Source organism: Pseudochaenichthys georgianus, chromosome 15, assembly GCF_902827115.2.
Source record: "Pseudochaenichthys georgianus chromosome 15, fPseGeo1.2, whole genome shotgun sequence".
NCBI lineage: Eukaryota > Metazoa > Chordata > Actinopteri > Perciformes > Channichthyidae > Pseudochaenichthys > Pseudochaenichthys georgianus.
Genome location: NC_047517.1, coordinates 30,360,351 through 30,377,047, shown reverse-complemented (window position 1 = coordinate 30,377,047; position 16,697 = coordinate 30,360,351). Strand labels below are relative to the sequence as shown.

General features: G+C 38.6%; 1 protein-coding gene across 1 annotated transcript; it reads left to right on the top strand.

Moving 5' to 3' along the window:
• Positions 1–3,309: 3,309 nt before the first annotated feature.
• p4ha1b (prolyl 4-hydroxylase, alpha polypeptide I b) lies at positions 3,310–16,624 on the top strand. The gene is made up of 15 exons (XM_034100751.2): positions 3,310–3,509; positions 6,909–6,991; positions 7,171–7,267; positions 7,376–7,527; positions 8,026–8,163; positions 8,300–8,539; positions 9,947–10,152; positions 10,240–10,416; positions 11,149–11,219; positions 13,444–13,543; positions 13,758–13,811; positions 13,906–13,971; positions 14,405–14,473; positions 14,974–15,070; positions 15,261–16,624. Exons 1-15 carry the CDS (start codon positions 3,496–3,498, stop codon positions 15,329–15,331), a joined length of 1,635 nt encoding a protein of 544 aa, XP_033956642.1. The 5' UTR covers positions 3,310–3,495; the 3' UTR covers positions 15,332–16,624.
• Positions 16,625–16,697: the final 73 nt, after the last annotated feature.

Below are 16,697 nucleotides of genomic sequence, written 5' to 3'. Positions count from 1 at the left end.
TAATCGACTGACAGCCCTAATATATATATATCGCTGTTTTTGCGTTACAAACTGTACACATTGCATTCTTGCTAATTAGCCAAAATATGAACGGAATAAGGAGCAAGCATCGTAACAGAGTAAAATAAATAGGGACAACAGCTTGTCAGCTAACCATTCAGAAACGTCCTGCTGCAACCGAGATTTTTGCACCTCCACCAAAACCTCCGCTGCTTCAGGGTCAGTTTCTGGATCAAATTGATAGTATGCTTGAACACATGCATTGCTCTGAGATGACATGTTTATTCGACACTCGTAATCACAGCAAGCATGGTAACGTGACTCTCGCCGGCTCATGCCTGCTCTTCTGCAGGGGGGCGTGGTCAGCTGCTGCTCAGAATTTTCAAAGACGGGCTTGGAATAAAGCGAAAATGAGCGAAACGAGGCATGTCTAAAAAATGATCTGTTTGGTATTTTGAAAAATAAAATGTATAAATATACCTTATATAGGTATGGTCATACACTATATCATTTAAATATAGCATGATAGGTCTCCTTTAAGGTAAAGTTTGAAGATGGGTGTGGTCCAGAAAGAACCTCTTCTACACCGCACCCCGATACCGGGAGGAAAACGCGTCATCTGCAGGAAACAGCATCTTAATATTCAATAAACTATGAATGTTTTATATCCATGTAAACGGGAAGAAACTCAGCAAACTTTTTTTTAAACCCACAAAGCTAGCGCCGAGCCTCTGAATTAGCTACGAGCGAAACAATCTTAAGGCCGTTAGCACAGAACTCTAGCTACACTGATCAATATACTTATTGGATCTGCACAAACAAGCTTAGATAACATCCTGAGAGTCCACAGATTATAGAAATATAAGGATCATCACTGAGAGATCAGAACTCGTGACAGGGGAAGCAAATACAGACAACACACGAGTAGCTTTAGGTAGCAAAACACGGAGATATGCTCACCTTAGCTGTTATTCTGATCAAAAGTCGTGTTCAATGGCATAAAAACGAGAAAAAACGCGGCTGAAGGTTAATCCATAGGTTATAGCAATGTGTCTGTCACTTTGAAAATATTATTGATAGTCCATAATTCAATTTTGTATGCAAAAATCGGAGAAGAAAAATGTGCCTCTAATGGTAGCCACCAGAGGTTAGCGCAGCTTCCTGTTTTTCTACGCGTCTCTCTCACTCCTTATTTGGTAAGCTATGTGTGTATGGGTAACTTTCCCTCGATTCCGTTGGCTCTGACGGTTAGAAAGAGATGTCAATCATCAAAATCGACCAAGGGGGTCCAGAGATATGGAAAATCCACCCAAATGACCCCAGAAGTGTTTTTTTTTTGCTAAACCTCTCTTTGCACTAAACAAATTAAGTGATAAATATAAGAATTAAATACATTACTTTTTTAAAACATTTTTATATAAAACTTGAAAAAAATATTGAATATAAATAAATGTGCAACACATTTTTTATTAATACACATTTACAATTCTGTTCAGTAAATGCGGACAAAGATTTATGTTTGCTGCTTTAAGAAAGAAACATTCACAAAGGTACAGGACTTTTTTTATATAGCGTCCTTGCCAGCCTAAAGGGGACACTCCCACCGAGGGAGGAAGAAAAAAAAGTAATGTGAAGTGTCAAGTCATTTCAAATCAATCCTGCCAGCTCAAGCCGCTGTAGAGCTCAGTGGTTAATGCAGGCAGTCCATATCTGGATCTCTGTGGGACGTGGGTTGTCTGAATAAATATATGTATAATAAATACTTAATAAGGACCTGTGCTTTCTATCTGAAGGAGGAACAAATGGGCAGGTATATTTTTGTACACACTATAATTAAATGTGTTTGTTATATGAAGACAGCCACGTGGTGACAGCGAGGGCCGCTGTGACGGTGATCCACTCTGTGCTCGGCTGTCTCATCAGCTGTATCGAGCTGCAGAAGTATTCTGTAAACCTGCTGTATGCAGAGGATGGGTGCAGCAGGTTAATTTACCATTCAATGTTTCCAATGCTTTCTTTCATTCCAAATAACTGTAAAACTATTATTATTCTTGTCAGCTTTGCCCTAATGAGCTAATGTTACTATGATAACATCATTAATCGTACATGGGGATCATAATGAACATTGTTTCTGCTAAATGTTAGCATTGCCATTTGCAAGAGACTCTTCAAGCCTGGATAGGAGTATTTCCCATAGACTGTATTTCCCCCACAAGTTTAAAAATAATCTTGCTTCTCCATCAAACTCCCACGCTGTGCTATGCTTCGAATACAACAATAATAACATGTTTCATTTGATGACCTATGTATGACTCATTCTAATATATTTCCTGTTATGACATTTTGCTTTGATAGAATGTTCAATAAAATGTATTTTTAGCATTTAACATAAGAAAGGTTTCTTCAATTTTATTCCAGGTTTCCTTATTTAAATTGAAAAGTTCTGATATTCTGAGGAATGCAGTCTGTTCAACAGTATGCACGTGGAAAGGTTGCCAAAAATAAATGGACATCCTAATGGATACACAAAAAAAACATAATGTTGAGTCTGTTTGTCATTTTGTTGGTCTTTATTTCACAGTGCGGGGTAAATTCTAGGGAGGGAGAGCAGCAGTTTAGCAGGAGAATTGAGTGTATAATATACAGTTAAAGTTGTTATTTGTTCCATTTTAACATAACTGCTTGGTTTAAAAGCCCCTTTGCAATGTCATTGAGATTTAGCTTGCTGAGATGTTGTTCTCTCTCTCTCACTCTCTCTCCCTCCCACACACACACACACACACACACACACACACACACACACACACACACACACACACACACACACACACACACACACACACACACACACACACACACACACACACACAGCTCCTCCCTGTTGAACTGGTTCAACTCAGTTGCATAGGCCACAGCAGGAATTCTCTCCCTCCAGTCATACTTTTTTTTTTTTGGTCGGTCGGAAGACATATTCTGGAATGTGGAGAAAGAGGCAGAGACTGCAGGTGAAAATGCTGAAAAGGAGCTTTAGCCAAGTACAAAAATGCCAAATTAAATATAACATCAGTTTGAATGGGGTACTGAATATATATGTCAATCAAACTACAATTGCACATTCTTGATTGGAGACAATATAGCATGGACCACACAACAACATCACATATCATTGTTGCGGCACAATTTCAACATCTGGCAGAGGTATGATATTTGCGAGTACACATTCTCGCTTCTTTTTTTACATTTATACCCCAAATACTCATCCATGACTATCTCACCACGGGCTAAGACACCTCCCATAGCAACGCCAGCCCCCAAAGTCTGGTCGTAGGAGACTTTATGCATGTGAGAATCTGCACGTAGCATTCAGACTTCTATGAATCCCGTCCTTACACACCAGCAGATGTTCATTTTGTCCCCGTTACCTGCACGGTGACCGGTTGGAGTCGAGACTTCATACGACACAAGAGCCGGGATTACACATATTTCTGCTACAGGATGCTCTCGTTTAGGTAAATATTGACTTCTGAATCAGATAAGATAGCAAGAGCAATTCACATCCAGAGCGTTTTTAGGTAACGTTAGCTGTCATATCACCCTGCAGATTTGAACTGTCCGTTTTCTATTGTTTTTCACTTGGGACCGTTGAACATTCTAGAACGTTAAAGTTAGGTTAGCTTGCCGAGCTAGCTAAAAAACTAGCTAACCTGGACGAAACTTTAATATGTGTAATGGTTCTCGACAGCAGTGGATAATATACAAAAACTGCATTGGGTTGAAGGGAGTCATATTTGCAAAATTCAGTTGAAAAGGTTAATGTTAACAAATAGCCAGTTAAGTAAACGCTGCCTGCATTTTCCTATGAAACTCAGTCAATGTTATGGCATTCCAGTGAAATGCAGCGTGGGATGCTGCTTCCTAGGCTCTGCTCTATATTATCATATAATAATAAATACTTATTTCGATACATTAGCAGCATATTATACAATGATTTATTTGTTTATGCATTCTACATGGTCTGCCATATTGCACACTTCAGTGAGCCAATGGTATTAGGCTATTTGGGGACACGAACGAACGTTCACTGCAAACTGTTTTTACGTCACATTCGTGTGGGAACCGTTAACGTTAACTATCTTAATTAGTTTAGGAGTCAACAAATGGCATCTGCGGTCCTTAAGAAATGAAAAGACCCCCTGCTGTCAGCAACTTTATAGGGGTGACTGAGGGGTTATTCCTGGTGAAACCAGCCAGACTCCATTGAGAAGTGTTGGGTCCACTCATGAGTTTCCCTCGGCGGGGAGGGGCGAAGACGTGGCAGTCCTCTTGCATCCACATCCTGTGTTATCTGACTCCCCTGCCTCACTCCCTGCTAAACTTCGAAAATATACTTCAGCTAAAGGAAATGTAACTGTGAGAAAGATATTAAAATACAGTGCAGACCAAGAGAACAAGGTTAATTTAGTTAACAAATGTAGTGACTGCACTGAGGCACAATTATAACAATGTGGGGATTAACACTTTTTCTGTGATTTATTATTACTTTATTGTAAAATATTGTCTTGATACATTAAACATTTTATTGAAATGGGTATTTTTGGGGTATTTACTTTGTTAAAAGTGATTCTTAGCAAAGTTGGAAGTTACTAAAGAGACAGGAAAATTAGTCAATTGAAAACTCCACGAATGCAATAAAGCTAATCATTTATCTGTGTTTTCTGAGGGTAGATGCTTCCTTGCAAGTGAGAGCACTGGTAAACATCCACCTTCCCCAAAATTAGCACACGGTTGGTAAAGAAAAGCATCTTCTAACAAACATGTCTGAACAGAATGCAGCTCAATTTACAGGTCAGAAGTCAGAAAACTAAAACTTTAAAGCAAATGTCATGCAAAGTAGTTTTTTCAAACAGGTTTGAAGAAATGGCCTCACATGTGTCTGGCAGGTTAAATGTTAAATTGCCATCAGGAATGTTTTGGTTTTCTGGCATTTCACGTACAAGCATGTTTGCATACAACAACTCTCACTACCACTTACTCTGGTGTGTGGCATGCTGCGTGGATCTAAATGATAACTGTTATACTTGCAGCTTTAATCTTGACTTTTCACTTCTACAATATTATAACAGTGGAGACACAAGAGCTGTGAGCCTGTCATTACAATAATTATATTCTTTAGAGTTTGTATCCTGTCAGAGGCACACTAATGGTATCTTGGACTGAGTGGGGCCAAATATTCTTGAATTACAGTAGGAGCATTTAGAGATAAAGATAACTTTCATTTTACCTTGAAGTTTCTAAATATTCTTTGGTTTAAACAAATGTAACTCTGCTTGAATATATTGAATATGCAGAGCTCTGTCACTTATATGTCTGCCTCTCTGCTGCCTGCTGCTGACCTTAATTTAAATCTCATATGAAGTAATAATTTTATTTCCACTGAAGTCTTGTCCATGTGGCAAAGTCAGAACCTGCCTGAGCCTGTTGTCTGCCTCCAGCAAAGGGCTTTAGAAATCAGCATTGATGCACGACTGATTGCATGCATGACCTTTACTTTGCCACCAGGTGAACAGTTTTTTAATGTGTGGGCATGAAGATACATGTGAGGGTTTGTTTTTGAGCAAGTGTGTTTGTAAAGAATATTGACAGGTGGGTGCTATTATTTTACCTTTTTATATTTCAGCTTTTTTGTTTATCCTTTCTTTAAAACATCTATTTCATCATGCTATTATTAGTCAAGAAATATTGTGGAAATTAAACTAGTGTAAATGTCCTGTAATACTTTTTACCTATCAAAGTTTCATAGACTTATTTAACATGAGCAACTGACTAAACAATGTACCAACAACATTATGTTTTAGGATGAGTAAGTTAATTGGCTAAGAATCAAGGATATGTTCAAAGTGAAATTCTCATACATGTACATGTAAATCCAGATGGAAGTTTAAAGAAAGTAAATAATGTATTTTAGTACAGTAAATAAAGATGACATTGTCCAAGCAGCTCCTCTGCTGCTGCCAAGTTTTCACTTCATCATGTAAACAATTGCATACTGAGAATGCAGTGTGTACACATTGACACCTGCCTGCTAATTTATTCCTTTCAGTCAGCCTGTGTTCTCTTCTCATTTCTGTCTGTATGGATAGAGATATCCCAGTACCACTCTTCAAAGGCCAGCATCCCAGTTAGTTATGGCTATGTCATCACCACAGACAAACCGGACACAGTGACACCAACCACAGACTTATATTTGGCTTTGTGTGGTGGTTGCGAGGCTGCACTTCTAAACAGATTTCATTCTTTAATTCAGGAGATTCTTCAAGTTTTCATCACTCGTTTTCTCTCTTAACATATATACATTTTTTCTCTGTAAGCTAAATGGACAGTACACCCAATTCACAAGTAACATTTCAAATACTCTCCCAACTTACCCACTAATACTTGCACATAGTTTTTCCCAGGTTTTGAGATGGCTGCTGCTGCTGAGACTTCTACTCGCTCAACAGCTTGCCAGAAATAATACCCAGTTACTATGGACAATCCCCAGACCTTGATGTCATCAGTTTTCCTTTGGGAACATTTATGAAAAGTGTCTGTGTGGATTGTCCGCTCTTAAATGGTGCCAACAACAAGGTTTTCAATTCAGTAGGAGCAGCACTGGTGAGAGTGAAGGGAAGCATCAATATGATACATCGTGGAGGTTGAAAATAGTTTCTCTGGTATTGATAGTGACTAATTTATTTCTTGTATTGTGACATCCCTAGTATGTGGTACTTGGGGAATTTGGTATGGTATGTAAATAATGCAATCCATTCTGCCATTCTCCTTTTTGATATTATTGTTTTAATATGCATGATTCAATGTTCAAGTTAATCTATTTAACAATGTATCTCATTCTCTCATTGCTTCTCCAGGATGGAGCTGCCATGTTTGTGTCTATTGTTGCTAAACTGTCTGCAGTCGCTCTCAGCCGGCAATGACTTCTACACCTCAATAGGTAAAAACATCAAGCAATATATGTTCCTTGTTTAAGAAAAAATCTCCCTTTGCTGACTTTAGTTGCATCTCACTTATGGACGCAAGAGATGTTACGACATTGGGATGAGATGAGTGATGACCTTTGTTATGAATCATTGCAGTAATGATGGTGAAGTATCTCTCATTTGTTTTCTTCAGGCCAGATGACAGATCTGTTATACACAGAAAAAGACCTCGTCACCTCCCTAAAGGACTACATCAGAGCAGAGGAGACCAAGCTTGAGAAGATTAAAGTGTTAGTTTTTGGAAACTTGTCTCAGTGTTTCTGAATATTAAGATAGTATTGCTTCTGGATTCATATGTAAGGAATGCACCTAACTGTGTATTACCATCCTTGTGATAGGTGGGCTGAGAAGATGGAATCAATGTCAGCCACAGCCACACTGGACCCCGAGGGCTACCTGGGAAACCCGGTCAATGCCTTCAAACTGATGAAGAGGCTGAACACAGAGTGGGCGATGCTGGAGAGCCTGGTGCTCAGTGACACCACTGACGGTATGGATAAAGCAGACCTGTTTCAAATAGTGATAAGTGCCAAAAGTTTAGAAAACCAAGAAAAGGTAACCAACAGAAAAGACGATTTTCCAATACTTTTTGATGTTGATTTGATTCAGGGATTTCTATACATTTGTAGAGATTGGGTAATCTTGGAACTCCCTAATTAGTGCAGCAACATTTATAGAATGTGCAAAGGTTTTTTTTTATTCCAAAGCAACTATATGCTTGCTCAGATTCATACGTATATTCATACTTGTTATATTGAAGGAGAAATCGGATGCCTTGCTCAGTCACCCTAACATGAGTTATTGAGGTAGAATATAACTCATACATGTTGGTCACATGTCTTGATCGAACTTTAATCCTCCCACTCAAGATCAAAGTCACTCTGATTGAAGAGAGAGTATTAATGGTCCACTTGACTGATTGTAAGTTATCCTATAAATAATCCTACTATTAATTTCTCTGGGTTTCTCTCATATCTTTCTCTCTCAGGATTTGTTTCCAACCTGACCATCCAGAGACAGTACTTCCCCACAGATGAGGACCAGACTGGGGCAGCTAAAGCTCTCCTCAGGTTACAGGACACTTACAGACTTACTGCCAACACCATGGCTACAGGAGACCTACCTGGTAAGGGCTCTGAATCTGCATACCACACCTACCTGATAAAAGCTCCAAAGCAGGAAGCATACAATTAACTGACTAAGTGCGATGAAAATCACAGTAAACACCTTCTTGTTGTTTCCTTGTGTCCTCTGCATGCTAGGAGCGAAGCACAAGACTTTTATGACAGTGGAGGACTGTTATGAGCTGGGGAAGATCGCCTACTCCGATGTGGATTACTACCACACCGAGCTGTGGATGTCCCAGGCTCTGAAACAGCTTGAACAGGGAGAGGAGTCCAATATAGATAAGGTGACAGTGCTCGACTACCTCAGCTACTCCATCTACCAGCAGGGGGAGATAGATCGAGCCCTGGATTACACCAAGCAGCTCCTAAAACTGGGTGAGTCCCTCCACCACTCTATGAAGTATTTTTCCAACTTTCAAAAGTATTCTGGGAGGCATGTTTTGCAATGTGTTAGTGTATGGATTCTAAAATGTCTGCTCAAGATATGTTGTGTTTATAGGATCAAACAGGAAATAATGCACTTTTTTTCACAAACATGCACAGACACCAGACTTTATTTTGGTTTGGATAAGATTGTAAGGATGGGGAAATAGCCTTAATTTTACCGAGCACACAACATCATATTATGAACAAAGGAAAGCACGTATTGTTTGTATCCAAATAGCTAGAATGAAATCATTATGGTACATTTTGAAAATTACATTGAAAGCGACAGCATAAGAGTCTTGAACTTATTTACATACGAAGCAGAAGAACATTTCTAAACCACATGCATATCAGTCTAAGCCAGGGGTCTCAAACTCAAGGCCCGGGTGCCAAATCCGGCCCGCGTCTTCATTTTATGTGGCCCCGCAAAAAGGCGCCTATAAACTACATGTCCCACAATGCATCTCGTTTTGTGACATGTGCACTGAAGAGACTTGCAATTATTATTACTAAGTTATTATCCTATCCGATAATAATCCAATTCAGAGGCAATAATGTAATATAATACATTATTTTGTATATATATTATATATTTATATAGTTACAACCGGCCCTTTGAGTGCAACCTTTATGCTAATGTGGCCCGCGATGAAATTGAGTTTGACACCCCTGGTCTAAGCCATACTATCCATATTATCCATGTGACATTTCCCCCCCGATATAATATATATTTTATAATCACCTACAGTCAGATATTGGTCTCATTTTGGTTGCTTGTAGATTTGTCATGAAACAAAATGGTCTTCTGTCCAGGGAATTCAGAGATCTAGATAACAATTCTTCTTAGAAATGAACTGTTCCATTTGTTTAATTGTATGTATTTATAATAGGGCTGTGCGATTATGGCAAAAATCATAATCACGACTATATTTTTGGTCAATAATTGATATCACGATTATTAAAAACAGTTGATTACCCTGAACTTTAAGTATAATTCAACTGGAAAACCAAAAAAAATAAAAGATAATAATAATAAATAAAAAAATTACGTTGTTTTCGTAATAGTTGCAAGCCAAAATCTTAATCGAGATTAAAATACGAGCAATGCACAACCCTAATTTATAGTAATGACGCTGAATAATACTTTATTATAGAATTGTATATACTATTGAACTCTCTAACCATCTTGTTTCTGAGTGGATAAGGTCAGACTGAATAAATAATAAAAATGTAATTATGACGTGTTAGAAACTCAGTTATTTTGATTGCAGGGCTGTTATATTCTCAGGTGACAGGTGCTGCAGTCCTCACTATTTGTACACACCACCATTATTTCTGTTGGTCTGTCATTTTTAGACTCAGAGCATCAGCGCGCCAATGGCAACCTGAAGTACTTTGAGTTCCAGTTGGAGAAGCAGAGAAAGGCTGATGAGGCTGAAGGGAAGGAACCAGGTAAAAAGGAAACAACCGAAAAGAAAGAGAAGAGCAAGAAGGTCTCGAATCATCAGATCCCAGAGAGGAAGAAGTACGAGATGCTTTGTCGTGGGGAGGGCATCAAAATGGTGAGGGAAACAAAAAGATACACAAAAACATAATTTCTAAGTAAATAAATTCACATCACTTAAATGTCCTTTTCTTCTGTTAACCAGACCCCCCGCAGGCAGAGCCGGCTGTTCTGTCGTTACTATGACAACAATCACAACCCCAAATATGTGCTGGCTCCTGTCAAACAGCAAGATGAGTGGGACCGCCCCTACATTGTCCGCTACCTCGACATCCTCTCCGAAGCAGAAATCGAGAAGGTCAAGCAACTGGCGAAGCCAAGAGTAAGCATTTTTCTGTAGATCAAGTGCTCCAATCATGCCATATGATGTATGTATAAAAACGTAACTTAACAGTTCCACGTGACATAATAGGATCATTCATTTAGGGCTGGGTGGTGTGAAGAAAATCACATCATGATGTTTTTGACCAAATACCTTAATATCGATATTGTAGGGTTGACCATTGAAGCTTTCACAAAATATTTACACAATGTCAATTTTGATAGAAAAATCATCGGTTAAAGGCATACATTAGAAAGGCTTTTCAAACAGTCTGATAAGTTAAGAACATTCATCACTTTACTATATTGCTGCCTTTAAAACCAGGAAAAGACAACACTTACAATATCATGATATCTTAAATCTACGACAATATCTAGTCTTATATCACAATATCGATATTATGTCAATATATTGCCCAGCCCTACTTTCATTAGTGTGTTGTCATGATATTCGAGTTTCTAACTTTTTCACCATACCTTTAAAAATAATTGATATTCAATACATTCTTTTTGATATTACATGGAGAAATTGACATAATATTAAGGGAAATACATTGAGTTTTTTAATAAAAGATAAATATAACAAGTTTGAAAAAACGATAATTCTGACAATATTAGTTGAGCGTGTTTAGGAGTGGGATATCAAGGCTGTGAGGCTCGTTAGGCAAGCACACAGGCACACATCTTTGCATGTGTGTCTGTGTGTGGGTAAATCATGTCCCTGGCTTCACAGCTGCGCAGGGCCACCATCTCCAACCCCATCACAGGCGTGCTGGAGACAGCGCCATACCGGATCAGCAAAAGGTAAGGAGGAGCCGCCAACAGCAGAGGATATAGGAGAGAGCTGAGAGGGAGAAAGAGAGGTTTCCTCCTCCTTCTCCTTCAAAAACTCACCCCATTTCTCCTCTGTACCGTCCGTCTGCACCCCTCCATTTCTCCGCCCTTCCAAATCTTGAAGGCTCTTGAGCTGAATCAAACAATCCAGCTGATAATGATCAAAGCTTTACAACAAAAATAACCATTGGTGGACTTTTATTGGTCAATAAATATAAATATATTATTTGTTGCTGCTTTAACCAGTGAAACAGACATTAAAGAACTATTAAAAAGTGTTTTCTTTCGTAGCTAATGGATTTATATTTTTTGAGGGAGAATGAAAGTGTTTGAGTCTTCCACAGAAAGGGGAACATTATTTTTATTTTTCTGCTAGCTGATATTAACATAGTGGCTTTTTTTGAGCCAGGACGTGTATTGAGGCACTCATTGATAACCTACTGATACACTTTCTTACTTTGCAATTTAATTTGGTTTTGAACATTGCCTCATGGATCACTCTCTTGGCTCTTCTAAAGAATAACATTAACAAGTAGTGACCACATCTGCCTTTTATTTTCTCTCTCTCTCTATCTCTCTTTCCTCCTTTTACTTCTCTTGTGGGTATCACATTCCATCATCCTCTTTTCTTTCCTTTATTTATCTACCTTACCTCGACCTCCGTGTCCTTGTGCGGCTGTAACTACTGTATTGAGGCGAGCCACGGTGCATGACCCCCTTACCGGGACACTAACCACGGCCCAGTACAGAGTCTCCAAGAGGTAAGAGGTAACAGGTGACCAGGAGAGCTCGAGGACATACTTCGTCATCCTCCGTTCTTTTCTTTGTCTTAATCTCTGAAATGGAAGAAAATGTTAAGCTCCAAAAGCTTAAAAATACGCAAAAGCTTAAAAATACAGATAAATGTATGCTGCATAATGTACAAAGAGAGATTGTTATATATGTTAGAAAAGTGCCGCCCTGTGTATGAATGACTGTTCCACTTCAATAGATACATTGCCTGTTGGACCCACCCTTAAAAATACCAGGCCAGCAATAAACCCACATTTATTTGGTTTTACAGTTCTTGATAATTAAAGTATCGGTGCCGTGTCTACGTGGGTTTAAGGGTGTGTTGTCCCTTTGATGTTTTTGTATGTGTACATGTTAGTCAGCATGCATTTCCAAATTCAGTGAGGAATCATTCAACTGGTTTCCGAGTGTTCACCTCGCTTCATTATATGGATACATGCGTCTAGGATTGCTCTCCAGTTCAGTTTGTTAAAGTGATACAGAGAACAGAAAAACAGGCGAAAGAACTCGGAAGACTTTGACCGCTCAATGAACTTGTGCAACACATCAGGCAAAAATGTATTTGCTCACATTTGGCCCAGCATGCCTTCAAAAATACGAGTTATTATCAACACAAACTCTTGATTAAAAAAAGCTGACTCATCTCACTGCTTTTCTCATACACACATTTCCTAGGGTTGATGTGCTGTAATTCTCAGGAACACGTCCATAAAACAGGGTGGTAAGAATATAGGCTTTGTAATGTCTTCAGAAAAATCCCCTAAATTTGAGATGTTTCAATTCTGTCTTTGTTCCTCATGTCATCAGTAACTTCATATAAATTGTATCTTTCATTTTTTTATAATGTGAAAGGATTTGTATTAGAAACGGTGGCTTCTAATTTATCGTCAGAAGAAATGCCAGTGTGAATGTTATCATGTGCTCTGCAGAACTATATAGATGAGTAATTTTTTCATATTTCACAATAAAGTTCATTAGCTTTGTCAAAAGCGTATTATATCGGAGTCTACTCTTAGACTGGTGTGCATGAGTGAGTGTGAAAGGCCGGTTGTGTTAAGTTAAACCCATGATAATATTTAGCCACAGTCCTGTACCAGGCACATTCCCAAGTGCTCACACAGTTTAAAACACCCTGTACCCTGAGCTGATTGGAGATTCTGAAACTGGCCAGCTTTCTCTATTTCATGTTTTCTATTTCCCTTTTCTATCACGTGATGTATTGCCTAACTTTACTTTCTTTCCAAGCTTTTCATGGCAACTTTTCAGCATGACATATCTTGCAGCCGCCTATTTCAAAAGAAACCTTCACTACCATCTAGTGGACAGATATGTGCCTCACTGACATACCGTACAGCACGTCTGCCTGCTTTCTCAGTCATTCTGTTTCCCTTCTGTATTCCAGCGCTTGGCTCACTGGCTATGAAGATCCAATGATTGACGTGATCAACCAGAGAATTGAAGATCTCACCGGACTGGAAATGGACACTGCAGAAGAGCTGCAGGTAAAGAGTTAGCTGAAGGACATTGAGCACAGTTTTTTTTTTCTTGAATTTCTATCCTTTTTCTAAATGCAAGACCTTACTGAATCCACAAAGTTCTTATATAGAGGTAACATATCATTTTAATATCAACCTTCCCATACTGTTTGTGTTTTAGTTTAATAGAATCCTCATTTGTAGCTGTGTGACTTAATTCATATGTTTGATTGTTCTTTAGGTTGCAAACTATGGCGTTGGAGGTCAATACGAACCACACTTTGACTTTGGAAGGGTAAGGAAACCTTTGTATTTAACACAAGTACATTTTCTATAGATGTACAGTAAGGTTTAAATGGCAGGACATTAAATGTGACGTTTCTCCACAGAAAGATGAGCCCGATGCCTTTAAGGAGCTAGGAACTGGCAACCGCATAGCAACATGGCTCTTCTATGTGAGTACATTCAATGGTTTTAAACTTTAGATTGAACTTCCACTAAGCTGTTTTAAATGTTTGACAGAAATACTGGTGTTTGAATCTTCTCTACGGAGCGGTCTCATACTTGCCAATGAAATGTGAGAATGAAGCTCAACATAACTTTTCCTCTTTGGTTTGCTCAGTGTGCCTGGTATTATACATTTACGTCGATCCCTAGCCTCTGATTGTGGGCTTAATCTTTGCTGTCACCAAAGTTACATCTGAGTAAAACAGGACTTGCTATGATGATTCAATGAGAATGATGTTACATTTGCTGTAAAAATGATTAATGGGAGAAAACGGAATTGTATTGTATTTTCTTCAAACAGTTCCACAAACTATTTTCCACTACTATTTGTATTGTTTGATTTGAGAGACTGAACTATTCCTCTCTCGGTCTCTGTTGTAGATGAGTGATGTAGCATCAGGTGGAGCCACAGTATTCCCAGATGTTGGTGCAGCAGTTTGGCCCAAAAAGGTAACCGCTAATGTTCCACTACTACTTTACACAAATATATAACTGACTCAGTAGCTGTATCTGAGTTGGTCATATTATAAAGCCAACAAATCCCCAGGTGTTTTGTTTGTTTTGCATTATACTAATATATAGATTAATAACACAATAAAGATGTACAAAATAGTGTGAAAGTTGTTTTTGCCTCCAAGTAAGGACACGTACCAATTAGTTAGCATCTTTTATATTAATTTTTCTATTACACACAACACAGTCTTCTAAGGGCTACCTTTACATGCAAAACTAGATCATGTACTATATGAAATTGTTTATTTGTTCATTACTGTAATTGAATACAAATGTTTAGTCCACATACACATTTGTAATTACTCCCTGTTAATAATTTCCCCTGTCAAAAATCTGTGGGAATGATTTCAGGAACCTGAGGCTACATTTTGACTTCCAGGCTATCCCTGAAGGGTTTGAAGCCCTGCTAACCTGTGTTGCCTGTTGTTTGTGTGTAGGGCTCGGCAGTGTTCTGGTATAATCTGTTCCCCAGCGGGGAGGGAGACTACAGAACCCGACATGCAGCCTGTCCAGTGCTGGTGGGCAACAAGTGGGGTAAGCTCCTCTTTTTCCAAGTAAATATAGCTTAAATCTGAAAGGTTAACAGCTGTACTGTTTCCATCGACTGCACCCAGTGGGGTTAGAGTAACCCGCTAGAAAATGGTGTTATAGCTGAACTGGACCTGTTCAGGACTGAATAAGGAAAAATAGATATTTATCTTTATCTTTTTATTTTGTCTTTTAGTATCAAACAAATGGATCCATGAACGAGGCCAGGAATGGCGGCGACCTTGTTCCCTTAATGAAACTGACTGATGAAAAAGGAAAACCTCTTCACCTCCCTGGCCCTTTCTCTCCTTCCTTGTGAACAGCCCAGGAACAAAGAACACCGCTGCAGATCACAGATGATGCGAATGGATACACGGTGTTCAAATGTCTCACTCCCTCTCTACAAGCACTCCCTTTTTTCCCCAGCTGTTGTGCTCTGAGCCCAGAGATTGTTTGGGTTGATGTCTAGACCCTTGCAAAGTATTAGCAACGCTGTGACAGATAACTTCAGATGTTGGATGGTTTGGAGAAACACTTGCGCCATTTTTACTCCCATGTGTCTGTATTTGCACTCTGCATGAACTCTAGTTCTGTGGTGAGATTATCGTTCAGTAGTGGCTGCAGGGAGCAGCCTTTCCCTGGCAGTTTGAACCTTAAAAGCACAGATCACATTTTTAACAGGCCCGTCGGATTCATTTCATTACTTTATTCATTTACAGAGTTAATGAATAAAGTAATTTATTGTAAAACTACATGCACCATCTTTAAAACTGTTTTTTTTTTTTCTCAAACAGGCGTATTATTCAGAGGGATTGCAAAAGCATATCGTAGTTTAACTTAAATATTCTCTTTTCTAGTTTTAAATGCAGTCTCCTCCTCCAATAACTTTAATTTCTAAATGACAGGTAGTGTTCTGCGGAACAAATGATATGACACACAGTACATAACAAAATGGTCACTCCAAAAAATATATAAATACAATTCAGGGTAGTTTTGTAGGTTGAAAGAAACACTTTATTTCCTGTAAGTCATGTCACTTATCAGAACTGATTTAAATTGTATGGCTGCATCTATGTTGACATATCACATACCTTGTTGGTCTGCCTCAGAACCTAGTTTTAGATATTTTTTGTAAGTCATTTACATCGTCACACCAAGAGATATTTTTAGATTTGGTGAACTTAACACCTGGACACAGACAAAGTAATGTAAATCTCAATGCTGCATGAATTTTGTATTTGATCATCCTGATTGTCCCGGTGTTGTGTAAGCAACAACCAATCATTGAATAATAAGAGCAACAATATTATGGAGAAAGAAGAGTGGGCTGGATACACCGCATTGTGCCATGACGGGTTCACATATCCAGTTTTTTTATAGAGTGAATGATTCTGGTATATTTTTAACAGTGTCCATTGGTTTTCAGTGTGAGAATATGAGTTTTCCAAGGAAGAAACATTTTATTTATATGTCTCAGCCAATTGTGTGTTATTTTTTTTGTTTCATAGGAAAGTCTGACATTGTTTTTTTTTCTACAATAAAGACTTATATTGATCTTAAGTACATGAACTTTCCTGCTGCTGTTTGAATGGGTGGGTGGTCGGGATTTTGGGGGAAGGTATGAAAGGCATCA